Source organism: Gymnoscopelus braueri, assembly GCF_963280865.1.
Source record: "Gymnoscopelus braueri genome assembly, chromosome: 16".
NCBI lineage: Eukaryota > Metazoa > Chordata > Actinopteri > Myctophiformes > Myctophidae > Gymnoscopelus > Gymnoscopelus braueri.
Genome location: NC_137616.1, coordinates 4,997,189 through 5,009,938, shown reverse-complemented (window position 1 = coordinate 5,009,938; position 12,750 = coordinate 4,997,189). Strand labels below are relative to the sequence as shown.

Below are 12,750 nucleotides of genomic sequence, written 5' to 3'. Positions count from 1 at the left end.
TAGGCTCCTGGTGAATCATGACAATAAAACATTTGATTCTGTGAAAAAAAATTATGTAATATTTATTTATACTAGGTCTATATTTAATAAATACAAATTTTTGGGGTGTTTTTTAAATATATTTTGACACAGAATCGAATGTCTTATGGTCATGATTCACCAGGAGCCTGGATGGCTTGGTTCCAGGCTTAAAATAATTTATATAAATATACTGTTTGTAGCAACATTAAAAGAAAAATGTTAACTTAGGATTTAGAACAGTAGTTCTCAAAAATATCAGATTTACAAGCACACAGCGCGTCACTTCACTGCATTTAGAAGGCCCTCTTCGGTCTCTGCCATCTCTTGACCGCCATCGCGTGGGGCAAGGGTGCGTCTGACTGGCCAATCAACGCCGCCAAACACGTCCTTCTAGAGCTCCTGATCGGATTCTATTTTCAGTATTTTGACAATGTAGTTTGTAAACTACAATCACTCAAAGGTGAAATCAAATGTTTATAAATATACAGCATATATAATGTACACACATAGAAAAACTGAGTTCTAATTTGGTTATAAGAATAGTAGAACAGTAGTCTCTCATCACACAGCAACTTTACCCTTCATTCTTGTGTAATATGCGTTTTATTTGACAGAATGTAGATGTATAAAGACAAAACTATAAACTTTAGACTTGAAAAAAACGTGTGGTACTCATGCTGATGTAATGGTCATTAATGTTCACACAGGGGCGCTACAGTATCATTCAGCACCCACAGTGAAGGAAAGATGGCACCGTTACAGTTATAGTCAGAAATAATACCAGATTTATACAGTATGTACAGGTAGAAGCATGAATAAGACAGACATAAAGATGGGTCACCAACCCTGGCAAACCGACAAAAAAACAAGGTGGGACCCAAATGTTCCATGTTAGAACCAGGCGTGTGCACAGATAAACACACCATCATATCGTCTCTGTCGGGTGTCCAAAGTCGTTACTTTTCAGCATTCAAATTCAAAAATAGCAAAAGTAGCAGATCTACAAGCTCGAAACGCGTCGCTTGTGGATCTGCTACTTTTGATGCTTTTGAGTGACGCTGCAGTACGATCAAGTAGGGTGTTCATTTACGAAAAAACACAAAAAGCTCAATGGCAATGAATGGCAGGGAATTGTAATCGTTTCTTGTCTGAGAACAAAATAACTTGAGACGGAGTGGGTTGCCGGGCAGACTTTCATAAAACTAGGGGGGGGGCTGAACGGTTGGCGTAGTCTGACAGCGTGTCGCGGGTTCGAATCCAGATCCCGGCGACCTTTGCTGCGTGTCACTCCCCTTCTCTCTCTCCCCAGTCTACTGTACACTATCAAAAGGAAGAAAAAGCTACAAAAATATAAATATATAAAATAAAATAAAGTAGCAGATCTACAAGCTCAAAACGTGTTGCTTCGCGCTGCGTTTCGAGCTTGTAGATCTGCTACTTTTTATGCTTTTGTGTGAAGCTGCAGGCTGTAGTATGATCAAGTAGGGCGTTAAATTACAAAAAAACTAAAAGTTGAATGGCAGGGAATTGTAATCGCTCTCATCTGAGAACAAAATAACTCGAGACAGGGTGGGTTGCCGGGCAGACTTTCATAAAGCTTGATTAGTCTGCCCCAAAGAGATGATCAAGATAACAATCAAGGTCACAACGGTCAACACTAACAAAATAGGTAAAAAAAATAAACAAATAAAAAAAGCGGGATTCTGCGACCTCCTCCAGGCGTGTTTTAGTCATTTAGATAGTTCAGTAAAGCCCTCTTCGGTCTCCGCCATCGCGACGGCTCTCTTGATCGCGATCGCGTGGGGCAAGAGTGCGCCCGACAGGCCGCCATCGCCGCCAAACACGTCCTTGTAGATCTCCTGGTCGGTGGAGCTCGGCCTTGTGTTGAGCACCTCACAGAGACCCTCGGCGCGCTGCTGGAGGGTCTTCATGGCCTGCAGGGGAAGAGAAGAGCGTGTACATTAGTGGTTCGTTCTCAAACATTTTCGTGCCGCGGACCCCAAAATGTACAATTTAGCCATTTAAATCGTAATCTAGGATCAGGTAAACTGTCTAAACATTAAATCAAAAAATTGATAATCTGTACATTGAAACTATACAAACTATAGGATGCCAGGTCTACAAATGAACCTGACATCTGTCTACATAACATGTTATTTAAATTACATTTTAGCCTTTGCATAAGACTGCATGGTTGTCAAGGCTAGGAGTAGGACAAGTGCTATGGGCTAAAGTTAAGTCTGAAGAGGTGAGTCTTCAGACTACAAAAATTGAAAATGTACTTTCAAGATAATCTTTTTTTTCTTCAAAAATAGCAGATGTACAAGCTCGCAGTGCGGCACGAAGTGACACGTTGCAAGCTTGTATATCTGCAATTAGTTTGAATAGCCAAAGTATAAAATATGATTAAAGTGGTTATTAAGTGCTATATTTACTACTACTATTATGTTGGGGGACCCCCTGGGAACCACTCCAAGGACCCCTGGGGGTCCCCGGACCCCACTTGGAGAGCCACTGTAATAGATAGTCTTTCTAACTATCCACTGATCAGGCCTGAAAAGACTTATGTTCGTTAATATGTACAAGTCTGGTGCCCCCTGGTGGCTCCTGTGTGCATCCTGCTTTAGGCACAGAACGAAGGTCTCCTTTGGGAGTCTTCCTCGCCCGTTTAGAGGGTCTATGTATGGCAGCCAGGGGTTTCCAAACGTTTGCAGCTCGAGACCCAAAAGAAGAATATGGTGCCATAATGTACAAAAGTACATTATGAGTGTCAATTCATAATGAATTCACTTAACCCATTAAGACCTGAGGCCGATTCTACAAATGCCTTCTAAATAAGTAGTTCTCACACTTTTTCGTGCATCAATTAACAAACACATATGTGAATAGGAAGGCTTAGGAGTGTGCATTTACTTTATTTAGCACATTGTTATAAAAACAATTATAGAAACAATATATCAAAGAAAACAAGTTGCTGTTCGAGGAAAGGAAGAAGCCGGCTGGCTTATTTGGAATCCTTTCCTTCATGGAAGAAGAGGTCATTAAAAAACAAGGATTCAAAGTTCAATAAGAACAATACAAAATCTAATACAAGTTTACAAGGGGAGCAGCGGTGCAAATTTGCAAAGATTACTAAATCTATGAACTACAGTATGGAACAAATGAGATATTGTTTTAGATGTTTCTTAAACATTGGGAAGGATAGTGATGACTTGAGATGCATCTAGAGAGCTCCACAACTGAGGGCCTCTAAATTTGATGAAATATCTCTTTGCCTTGCGGGGTAGGAGTGAATGTCAGAAGTAACATGAAAACAATTATGAAAATAATAGGGAATGTCCCGTTTACATTTTTTATATTTGAACATAAATAAGCTGGTTTGAAAAACATGTACCTTATCTATAGTGAATATTTAATAAAAAGGAGGTGCAGATGGCTCGTGTCTATTTGACTTGTGAAATCATTCTCAAAAACCTCTAGAATGATCAGTAATTTAGTTAGATATGATGGAAATGTAGCAGCCCAAACAATATTACAGTAATTAATATGGGGGAAAAATCTAAATCTATAATAAAGAGTTAAATGAGACGAGCATGTGTGATTTGCTGCATTTACCTTTATAACCTGGGCCACCTCTTTGACGGTTGCAGAAGATGACACACTGTTCATGATGTTCTCTGGTGACACACAAAGTTAAACACAACATGGAATGAAGCGAAAATTTAAAGAAATCTCATGACTGAAACATTTTGTCAGGCCCAAGTCCTAATCTGTGATTGGTGAAACAGCATGAAAGGAGCCTACCCCACACTAGTGCTCCGTTTCCTAAACAATTAGCACAGTATGTAGAAGCATGATGTTTAGGTTTTATCGTTCCTGCTGTTCGACATACAGCCAACCACTTGAGGAAATCGCAGATTGAGGCTTTAGCCTTTGCTCTTATGAAATAACCGAGACCATTAGGGATGATGGAAAATGCTTCTGGACATGTATTCAATTGCTAGTTTTACCAATTCAAATATTCACTGACCACTTCAAGTCTTTAATTTTAAAATAATTAAAAACCAAACATAACTATGTAAACTTAGGTCCACGACATGCTTTCAAATGACTGAAATCAGTCATGGCGACTGAGACCTTAATCCATGACACAATTTATGTTACACCGACATTCGTGACCCATCCGTTTCTGTGGTGCAGTGCTAGAGATCTTCTTTCAAGCTTTGGATTTCTGATTCTAATGCTTAAACCTTTTAGACCGGGAACACAACTGTGTGTAATTTTTTGATTATATAATATCAGCGGTTCTCAAAAATATGCATTTGGCCGTGGACCCCTTATATCAAAATGTTTTGTTCCAGGGACCCCCAGAAGTTGTAACAGAGTTAAAAATGTTCGCTTAAATTATATGTTTAAAGATTTGCACACATTTTTAAAAATAGCAGATATACAAGATATACAAGCTTGTATATCTGCTATTTTTGAATAGCCAAAGAAATGTAAAAATGACACACAGATGCGTTCCCGTTTTTAATGGGTTAAGATCAAGGAGAGACAAAAGTAGATTTTTGTGAGTAAATACTCACCCTGCTCAGGGCCTATCTCCATCTTCTCAGGTTTTACTGTTTGCTCGTACAGCTTCTAAAAAAACAAAACAAATAAACATCGCATCTGAATCTGGAGAGATAAAATAAAAAAGTAATACTCTCCCCTCCCTCAACACCCAGGTGTGTGACACCCTGACATAAACCACATGAACCCTAGTGTCACAATGCTGGGCAGGCGTGTCATAATAGATGAACATTTGCTGAAAATAGCTCTGTGGAGCCGAACTTCAAATAGTAAAACCAACAGGAAGTTGACATTTTTATTGACAAATAAAATTTACAAACTTTAATTTATTAACAAAAAGTAACGGGTTTTTTTGTGTTCTATATTGTCTGAATCAGCTTTGTTTGCATTTGTTTAAAGGCTAAAATAATGACTTTGAGAGCTGTTTCACCGTACAATGTAAGTCAATGAGGAGCATATTCTGAATTATCAATTTCTAATCAATGGAGCAATATTTTTTTTATTTCTTGCCCACCTTTGGAGTTACACCATGGCAAGGTGACTAAACAACCCAACCTCATTCTGAAGAAGACCTCGAGTTGAAACGTTAATAAAGCCTTGACAGGGAGCTTCTTTTAAATTTACAGTGTGCAGACTTTCCACTGTTAGTCCTGCACCTGCCATCCAGTGGATGTAGGACCAATTTGGCAGAGGTCAATCACTTTTAATAACAGAGGAAGAGGTGTGTAGAACCCTCAAAGGAATTAACCCACGCAAAGCACCGGGTCCCGATGGGATATGGGGTTATGTGCTCAAGGAGTGTAGGGAACAGCTCAGCCCTGTACTGAGACACATGTTCCAGTTATCAGTAGATACGCACTACATTCCAAAAGCGTGGAAGACTTCACTTATAGTTCCAGTGCCGAAAATGTCCAATCCCAAAGTCCTTAATGACTATCGGCCAGTTGCCTTGACATCATTGATAATCAAAAGCTTGGAGCGCATTATTTTAAATGACCTCCTTAGTAATGTGCATCAACATGAAATGGACCCCTTACAGTTTGCATATAGAAAGGGGAGGGGGCACTGATGACACTCTTCTTCTTATGCTTAATAAGATCTATTATCATCTAGATCAACCTAAAAAGGCACTTTTTGTAGATTTTTCTTCGACATTTAACACAATGAGACCTCATATTTTGATGAGGAAACTGTATGATCTGGGTGTTAACACCAATATCATCAGATGGGTGGAGTCCTTCCTGACTGATCGGGTACAACATGTCAGGGTGAATAAAGCAATATCTCTCCCTATTACAACCAACACGGGGGCTCCGCAAGGGAGCGTGATCTCACCGGTATTGTTCACTCTGTACACAAGCGACTGTAGGGGTGATTCAGATGTACACCTGTATTGTTAAATTTGCCGACGACACAGCTATTGATGGTCTGATTGAGAATGATGAGATAAGCTATCGAAGAACAGTGGATGAGTTTGCTGGTTGGTGCAAGAGTAACTTCCTTCAGTTGAATATTAAGAAAACTAAGGAGGTTATATTTGATTTTAGGACTAGTGCTCATGATGCACACCAGCAAATAGTTATTGATGGGGATGGGGTGGCGACTGTTGAGGAATACAAGTATTTGGGTACAACAATTGATTCCAAGCTGACATGGAATGCCAACACTCATGCCATATAAGAAAGGTCAGCAGAGGCTGCATTTTATGCGCAGACTGAGACAGTATGACATGGAAAAAGGTTTAATGGTACTCTTCCATCGATCCTTCGTGGAGAGTGCACTAACTTTCTGTTTTGTTTCCTGGTATGGCTCATCATCATTGGTTAATAAGAACAAACTCCATAAAATCATCAATGTATCCAGCAAGCTAGCTGGGGTACGACCTGAGAGTATGGCAGCAATGTATGAGACCCGGGTGCTTAGGAAGGGGAGAGCTATTGCTATGGATAGAACACACCCGCTATACAGTCAATACCACCTTTTACCATCAGGATGACGGTACACAGTGCCAATGTTGCAGGCTAGGGCTTCAAGATCATTTGTCCCTACAAGCATAGGACTCCTGAACAAACAGGCCCCATCTCAGTCAGTTCTGTGCATAAAATGTAATGTGATGCCTCTTGAATCATGACTGGTAGCCTTTTCTGGTTTTCACACTGTAAGAGAGGAGCTGTGTAGCACTGTCAATGTATTGTGTGATCTGTCTATGTTTTTTGTATTTATGTCATGTTTTGTAATTTTTTGTATCCTGATGGCTGCTTGGCACAAAATGAATTTCCGCAAGGACAAATAAAGTATCTATCTATGTGCCAGTTTTATTGTTTCTAACTAAACAACCCAAACCTCTACCAAAGTGTTCTTGCCCTTTAGAAATTGGGACACATTGGCTGCATAATAAGCAGCAAAGCTGATGTCATTAAAAAACTCGAATAATTATATATTGGCTAAACCGTTAGCTCGGTCGAAACAAAGTTGTATTACACATGGTGTCCTTGGTAAATGAAAGTCATTCTAACTTTGTTGAGACGCACCATGAGTTTCCGCTCAGCCTGCAGTGAGGAGACCAGGTGAGGCCGGATCTCCTTGGGATACCTGCGGCGTTTCCGAACCGTCTCCAAAATGACCTCATCCAGCTGAGTCTCCAGGGTTAGGGCCTCGTCTTCTATTGGGGTTTTTTATCACATGACACAATAAAGGATGACTGACTGATTACATCCATAATGTCATCATCATTTTAAGCACAGCTAATCGCGATTATTTGAGATAATCGCAATTTTTTTTTCATAATCGTCATAATCGTTTCCATGTTGAAAGATTTTCACACATTTTCAAATATTAAAAAAAAGCAGAAATAGCAGATCTACAAGTAGATCAGCTATTTCAGCTTTTTTGACAAGGATAATAATTATTAAATATGTCAATATTTTTTGTATATTTCAGTAATTTGTCTGCCCTGTGCAACTTTTGATTACAAAGTCTAAATGGCTTCATATGTTCAAATAATGTTCAATGGCAAACACAAATAAATTAATTAAATCGTTAATCGCAATTATTTTAGTGACAATTAATTGTCAACTTAAATATGTAATCGTGACAGCCCTATGTACAGCACTTAAATGTTTTTGTAACTTTCTATCCAAATACTCAAGAAAAGCTCTCTTACTACATATCAATGCATAATAAGAGTAATAACACTACAGTATTTACGTTATATTTTGTGAGTGTCACGAATAACTTCCAGATGTATTAATCTATGCTGCTGTGTGATTCAACAGCTGGCTTACCTTCATCATCGGGCGCGTCGTCCCATGGCTGACCGTTCACCAACACATTATCCGGCACCACGGTCGAGAACTTCTGCACAGTGTCAACAACAACAACACCACACACACACACACACACACACACACACACACACACACACACACACACACACACACACACACACACACACACACACACACACACACACACAACCCTATTCATGTCACTCTTCCAGGGTTCCCACACATTTTAACAATGAATTTTCAAAACAATTCCATAACTTTTCAAAAGTATTATACCCCATAACTCCAGGCCTATAGCAATAACTGAGGCTCTTATTCCAGTGTGCTACGCACCAAGACAGACTCGAGCTAAGTCGTCACGTGACAAAAATATTTGACAAATGTTCGCTTTAAAAAATATATGAGCTTGTAGATCTGCTATTTTCGAATGGCCCAAAAGAAAATGACACAGATGTGTTCCCAGTCTTAATGGATTAACATCAAAAAGGACTGACCTCCAGCATGTGTTCCAGTAGGCGTGTCCTGGTCGGTTGGTCCATGGTGGTCTGTCCGTCCAGAACCTTCTTCAACAGATCCTTATATCTGTCCATCTGCTCAGTCAGTCGTTGCTTAGAAGACACCTGGACCAGTGGTGGGATGTAAATAAGTATATTTACTCAAGTACTGTACTTAAGTACAATTTTGAGGTATTGTTTACGTTACTTGAGTATATTTTCCAATTTTCTGTACTTTGACTTCTACTCCATTACATCTCAGAGGCAAATACTGTACTTTTTAATCCATTACAATTATTTGAAAATATTACTTACTAGTTTGAAAATAGCAGATCTACAAGCTCACATTATAGATCTGCTATTTTCAAAAGATGTGTATACATTTTATACACATTTGAAAACTTGTGAAACGGGACATTCTGCATAATGAGTACTTTCTACTTTTGGTACTTTAAAGGAGCTACACCATGAATTTAAAAAATATATTTGATATTTAATATCATATGGTGTATGTCCCTCAAACCTTTTTCAAAAGGTTTGAGCCTAAATCATCACTCGGATATACTCATCCCAAGTCAATTGTCTCTGGCTTATACAGCACTTTCAGCTGCAATACCAAAACGTCCTCTTGGGCAGGGGGGGGCTACTGAGCAATTCTGTTAATACAAAATTCTGTTAATAAAAAAATATATATAAAAAAAAAAAAAAAAGATTGAAAAATTCTGCATAAAAAGAAGCATCTAAGAAAAATACAAAATCGAAAAAAAAACACTTTGAACATTTTTGAACAATTCCACCAAGTGTTTGAGGTGCCTGTTTCACCCACTTCCGGGGGGCGGAGCCAAAATCCGAGCCCGAAGTATTTGTTCGTAGACCCCCACTTAGGGGGGGTAGAAAAAGTTTCGGAGCGATTCGGGCACTTTTCATTTAACATTGGGTTTGCCATCAAAAATGTTTATGACCTCATAAACATTGCCATTCTGAGATCGCCTGTTCAGACACGCCCATTCTGGAAATCCATGAAATGAGAAGGAATGACTGAATTTTAAAAAAAAACATTTTTTGGGGTACAAGAGACACTGGGGACCCCAAAAAATACAAAAAAACAAGAAAAAATTGATTTTCATGGTGTAGACTCTTTAAGTACATTTGGATACCAATACTTTTGTACTTTTTTACTCAAAGTAAATTTTGAGTTACAGACTTTTTTAGTTGTAACAGAGTATTTCTACATTGCAGTAGCTGTAGAATACAACTCTCGTAGACGTATTTATGATTCTGACGTTTTCAATCTACGAGAGTTGTAGGGTTCACGCCCCATAGAGACAGGGACTTTCTGCACTATGCCCCGTAGACACTCCAAACATGTACAAATTGAAAATAAAGGTGCTTACCCCCAAGCCCCAAATGTTAACTGTCTCTACGCGGTAGTAATTAGTGTAATAATCCATATCTTTCAATAAAGAAGTGTTTTAATGCAGTCTGTGGCCGAACGCCATTTTTTCACCCTCGTTTACTTCCTGTTTACATTTAGTGTAATTCCGGGTTTCACCGGATGCGCCCCGTCACTACCAGTCGCTACCTTATTTTTAACTCTATGGTCGCTACCGCCCATTGGGGACTTCCGACAGAATCGGCCACAGGCCCACAGACGGCATTAAAACACTTCTTTATTGAAAGATATGGATTATTACATTAAACTACTACCACGTAGAGACAGTTAACATTTGGGGCTTGGGGGTAAGCACCTTTATTTTCAATTTCTACATGTTTGGAGTGTCTACGGGGTATAGTGCAGAAAGTCCCTGTCTCCATGGGGCGTGAACCCTACAACTCTCGTAGATTGAAAACGTCAGAATCATAAATACGTCTACGAGAGTTGTATTCTACAGCTAACATTGCAGTATTGATACTTTTACTTCAAGACAAAACCACTGACCTGTACTCTGTAAACCACACACTCCTCCACGCTCGCCTGGCCCTGGACTTCCATCTTTTCGGTGAGAACTTATAACTGTTGGTTTTTAATGGTAGTTAATATTGTTATTGTTGTTTTATGAAACATGACCGTTTATCGTGTTTCAGTTCATTCTCTCCAGCGCCAACCCGTTTCAAAATGAACAACAACCAGTGTTGCCAGGTTTACCGAGAGAAACAAGCAAGCAACTAGCCCCATTGGCCCCATTACGAACCTCTCCCTCCGCTGTACAGCTGTCTTCCGGAATCGGTGGAACACCAGCAAAGGGTAGGGTCCGTGGATTACCCTTTTCGCCACATCGTATCCAAAAACTAATGGTGGTCCCCAAATTCTACAGATGTTTGAGGATGTTCCGGAACCCTAACTTTTTAGACCGGGTCGAAACAACCACTTGAATCGCTTATTTAAATCAGCCTGTGGCCATGTTTCCCCATTCAACCCCGGAAGAACCCCCTTCCGTCAGGCGCCAGTTCGGCTACAATGGGGAAACATGGCCACAGGCTGACTAAATAAGCGATGTATACGGTTGTTTCGCCCCGGTCTAAAACGTTAGGGTTCCGGAACATCCTCAAACATCTGTAGGATTTGGGGACTACCATTAGTTTTTGGATACAATGTGGCGAAAAAAGGTAATCCACGGACCCTTTGGCTTGGCTGGTGTCCACCGATTCCGGAAGACGCGTGACGCTGACAAATGACGCTCGTCTGTCAAAAAGCGTCATGGTGCTACTTGTTCCTGTTTTTTGAAAGTTTTACATTTACAACCAGTACATCTACACAAACGTTCAGATTTCAAATATAAAGTGCTGAACCCCCGGCCACGGGTGTAACAAGTTAAAACGCCCGGGTCTAAGTACCCGTATCTTCCGTATTGTTCAATAAAAAGCTTTTTAATCCAATCGGCGGCCATTTTCAATTTTCTTTTCTTTTTCTCATAATGTATCAGAATGCAATACACCTCCCAACCAATAGGGGCGCGTAGTTGAAAGCCTATGGAGAAATTCGGAGAACATGGCCGGCAATCGCCAATCGGATTAAAAGGCTTTTTTATTGAAAAATAAGGAAGATACGGGTGCTTAGACCCAGGCGCTTTAACTTGTAACATCCGTGGCCGTGGGGTAAGCACTTTATATTTGAGATCTGAACGTATATGTAGCTGTACTGATTGTAAATGTAAACATAAAAAAAAAACAGGAACAAGTAGCGCCATGACTGTCATGGTATGACAGTCATGTTTCAGGGCTAAGTCAAACCCCTTCTCGGAGGGAGAAGGTCGTAATTAACCTGACTCCGAGGGCCAGCAAGCAACCAGGTCTAGGAAAACAAGCCTAAACAAAGCAACTATGCCTATGGGGCACCACGCCTGCTTGAAAGGTGCATAGGTGGCAGTGGTGGAAAAAAAGTACTCAAATTGTTTAATTTAGTAAAAGTATCACTACTGCAATACGGAAATACTCGGTTTACAAGCCCAAAAAAAAGTACAAAAGTATTTAGATCATCTAAATATACTTAAAAGTGCCAAAAGTAAAAAGTACTAGTTATGCGGAATGTCCCGTCTAAAATGTGTGAAAATCTTTTGAAAAATAGCAGATCTACAAGCTCACAACACGTCGCATCGCTATGCGTTGTGAGCTTGTAGATCTGCTATTTTCAAACATCTTCATACTTTTACTTTTGGTACTTTCAGTACATTTTGATACCAATACTTTTGTACCTTTACTCAAGTCAATTTTGAATTCTACATTCTACATTGCAGCATTGATACTTTTACTTAAGTAAAACATTTGAGTACTTTTTCCACCACTGTAGAGTACAGTACTTTGCTACTCACGTGAGATATATGAAAGTACAGATTACTGAGAGGAGTTTGATGATCACAACTGTCCATGTCACCCATGACCCAGGATCCATCTGTCCATCCATCCATACAGGGCTGCAAGGAACTTAATCCATTGAAATAAAACAAAAGTAATGGATGCTTTTCATGTCCTTGACATGAAAATATATGTGAGAACCACTGGTTAAAATAATTCAAAAAATGGTGAAACAAGCCCAAATTAACAACTACACTTTAGAAACAAACCCAAATAAACAACTACACTTTAGAAACAAGCCCAAAAAAACAACTATACACATTAAAAACAAGCCCAAATAAACAACTGCACTTTAGAAACAAGACCAAAAAAACAACTAAACTTTAGAAACAACTTCAAGCCCCCCCAAAACACAACCCCGGAACTAACTTTACATTTACAAGCAACTTTACAGGAAAACAAGCCCAAACTTCCCCAAAATCGCTTCTAAAAAGCAGACATGGCAACGATGTGGCGGAAGTGGGCGTGGCGTGTCATGTCGCGCCCTGGGTCCGCCTGCGTAATGTGCCCGACAAGAGACATTA

General features: G+C 39.7%; 1 protein-coding gene across 2 annotated transcripts; it reads right to left on the bottom strand.

Moving 5' to 3' along the window:
* Window positions 1–1,435: 1,435 nt before the first annotated feature.
* Window positions 1,436–12,594, bottom strand: nsl1 (NSL1 component of MIS12 kinetochore complex). 2 transcript variants are annotated; one of them, XM_080452361.1, is made up of 8 exons: window positions 12,184–12,594; window positions 10,314–10,388; window positions 8,375–8,500; window positions 7,878–7,950; window positions 7,125–7,258; window positions 4,608–4,662; window positions 3,637–3,698; window positions 1,436–1,955 (listed from the first exon to the last, which is right to left on the bottom strand). In XM_080452361.1, exons 2-8 carry the CDS (start codon window positions 10,365–10,367, stop codon window positions 1,752–1,754), a joined length of 708 nt encoding a protein of 235 aa, XP_080308487.1. In that variant the 5' UTR covers window positions 10,368–10,388; window positions 12,184–12,594; the 3' UTR covers window positions 1,436–1,751. The 2 variants fall into 2 exon arrangements, with proteins under 2 accessions (XP_080308487.1, XP_080308488.1); XM_080452362.1 differs by having other exon boundaries at window positions 7,125–7,255.
* Between the last annotated feature and the right edge of the window lie 156 nt (window positions 12,595–12,750).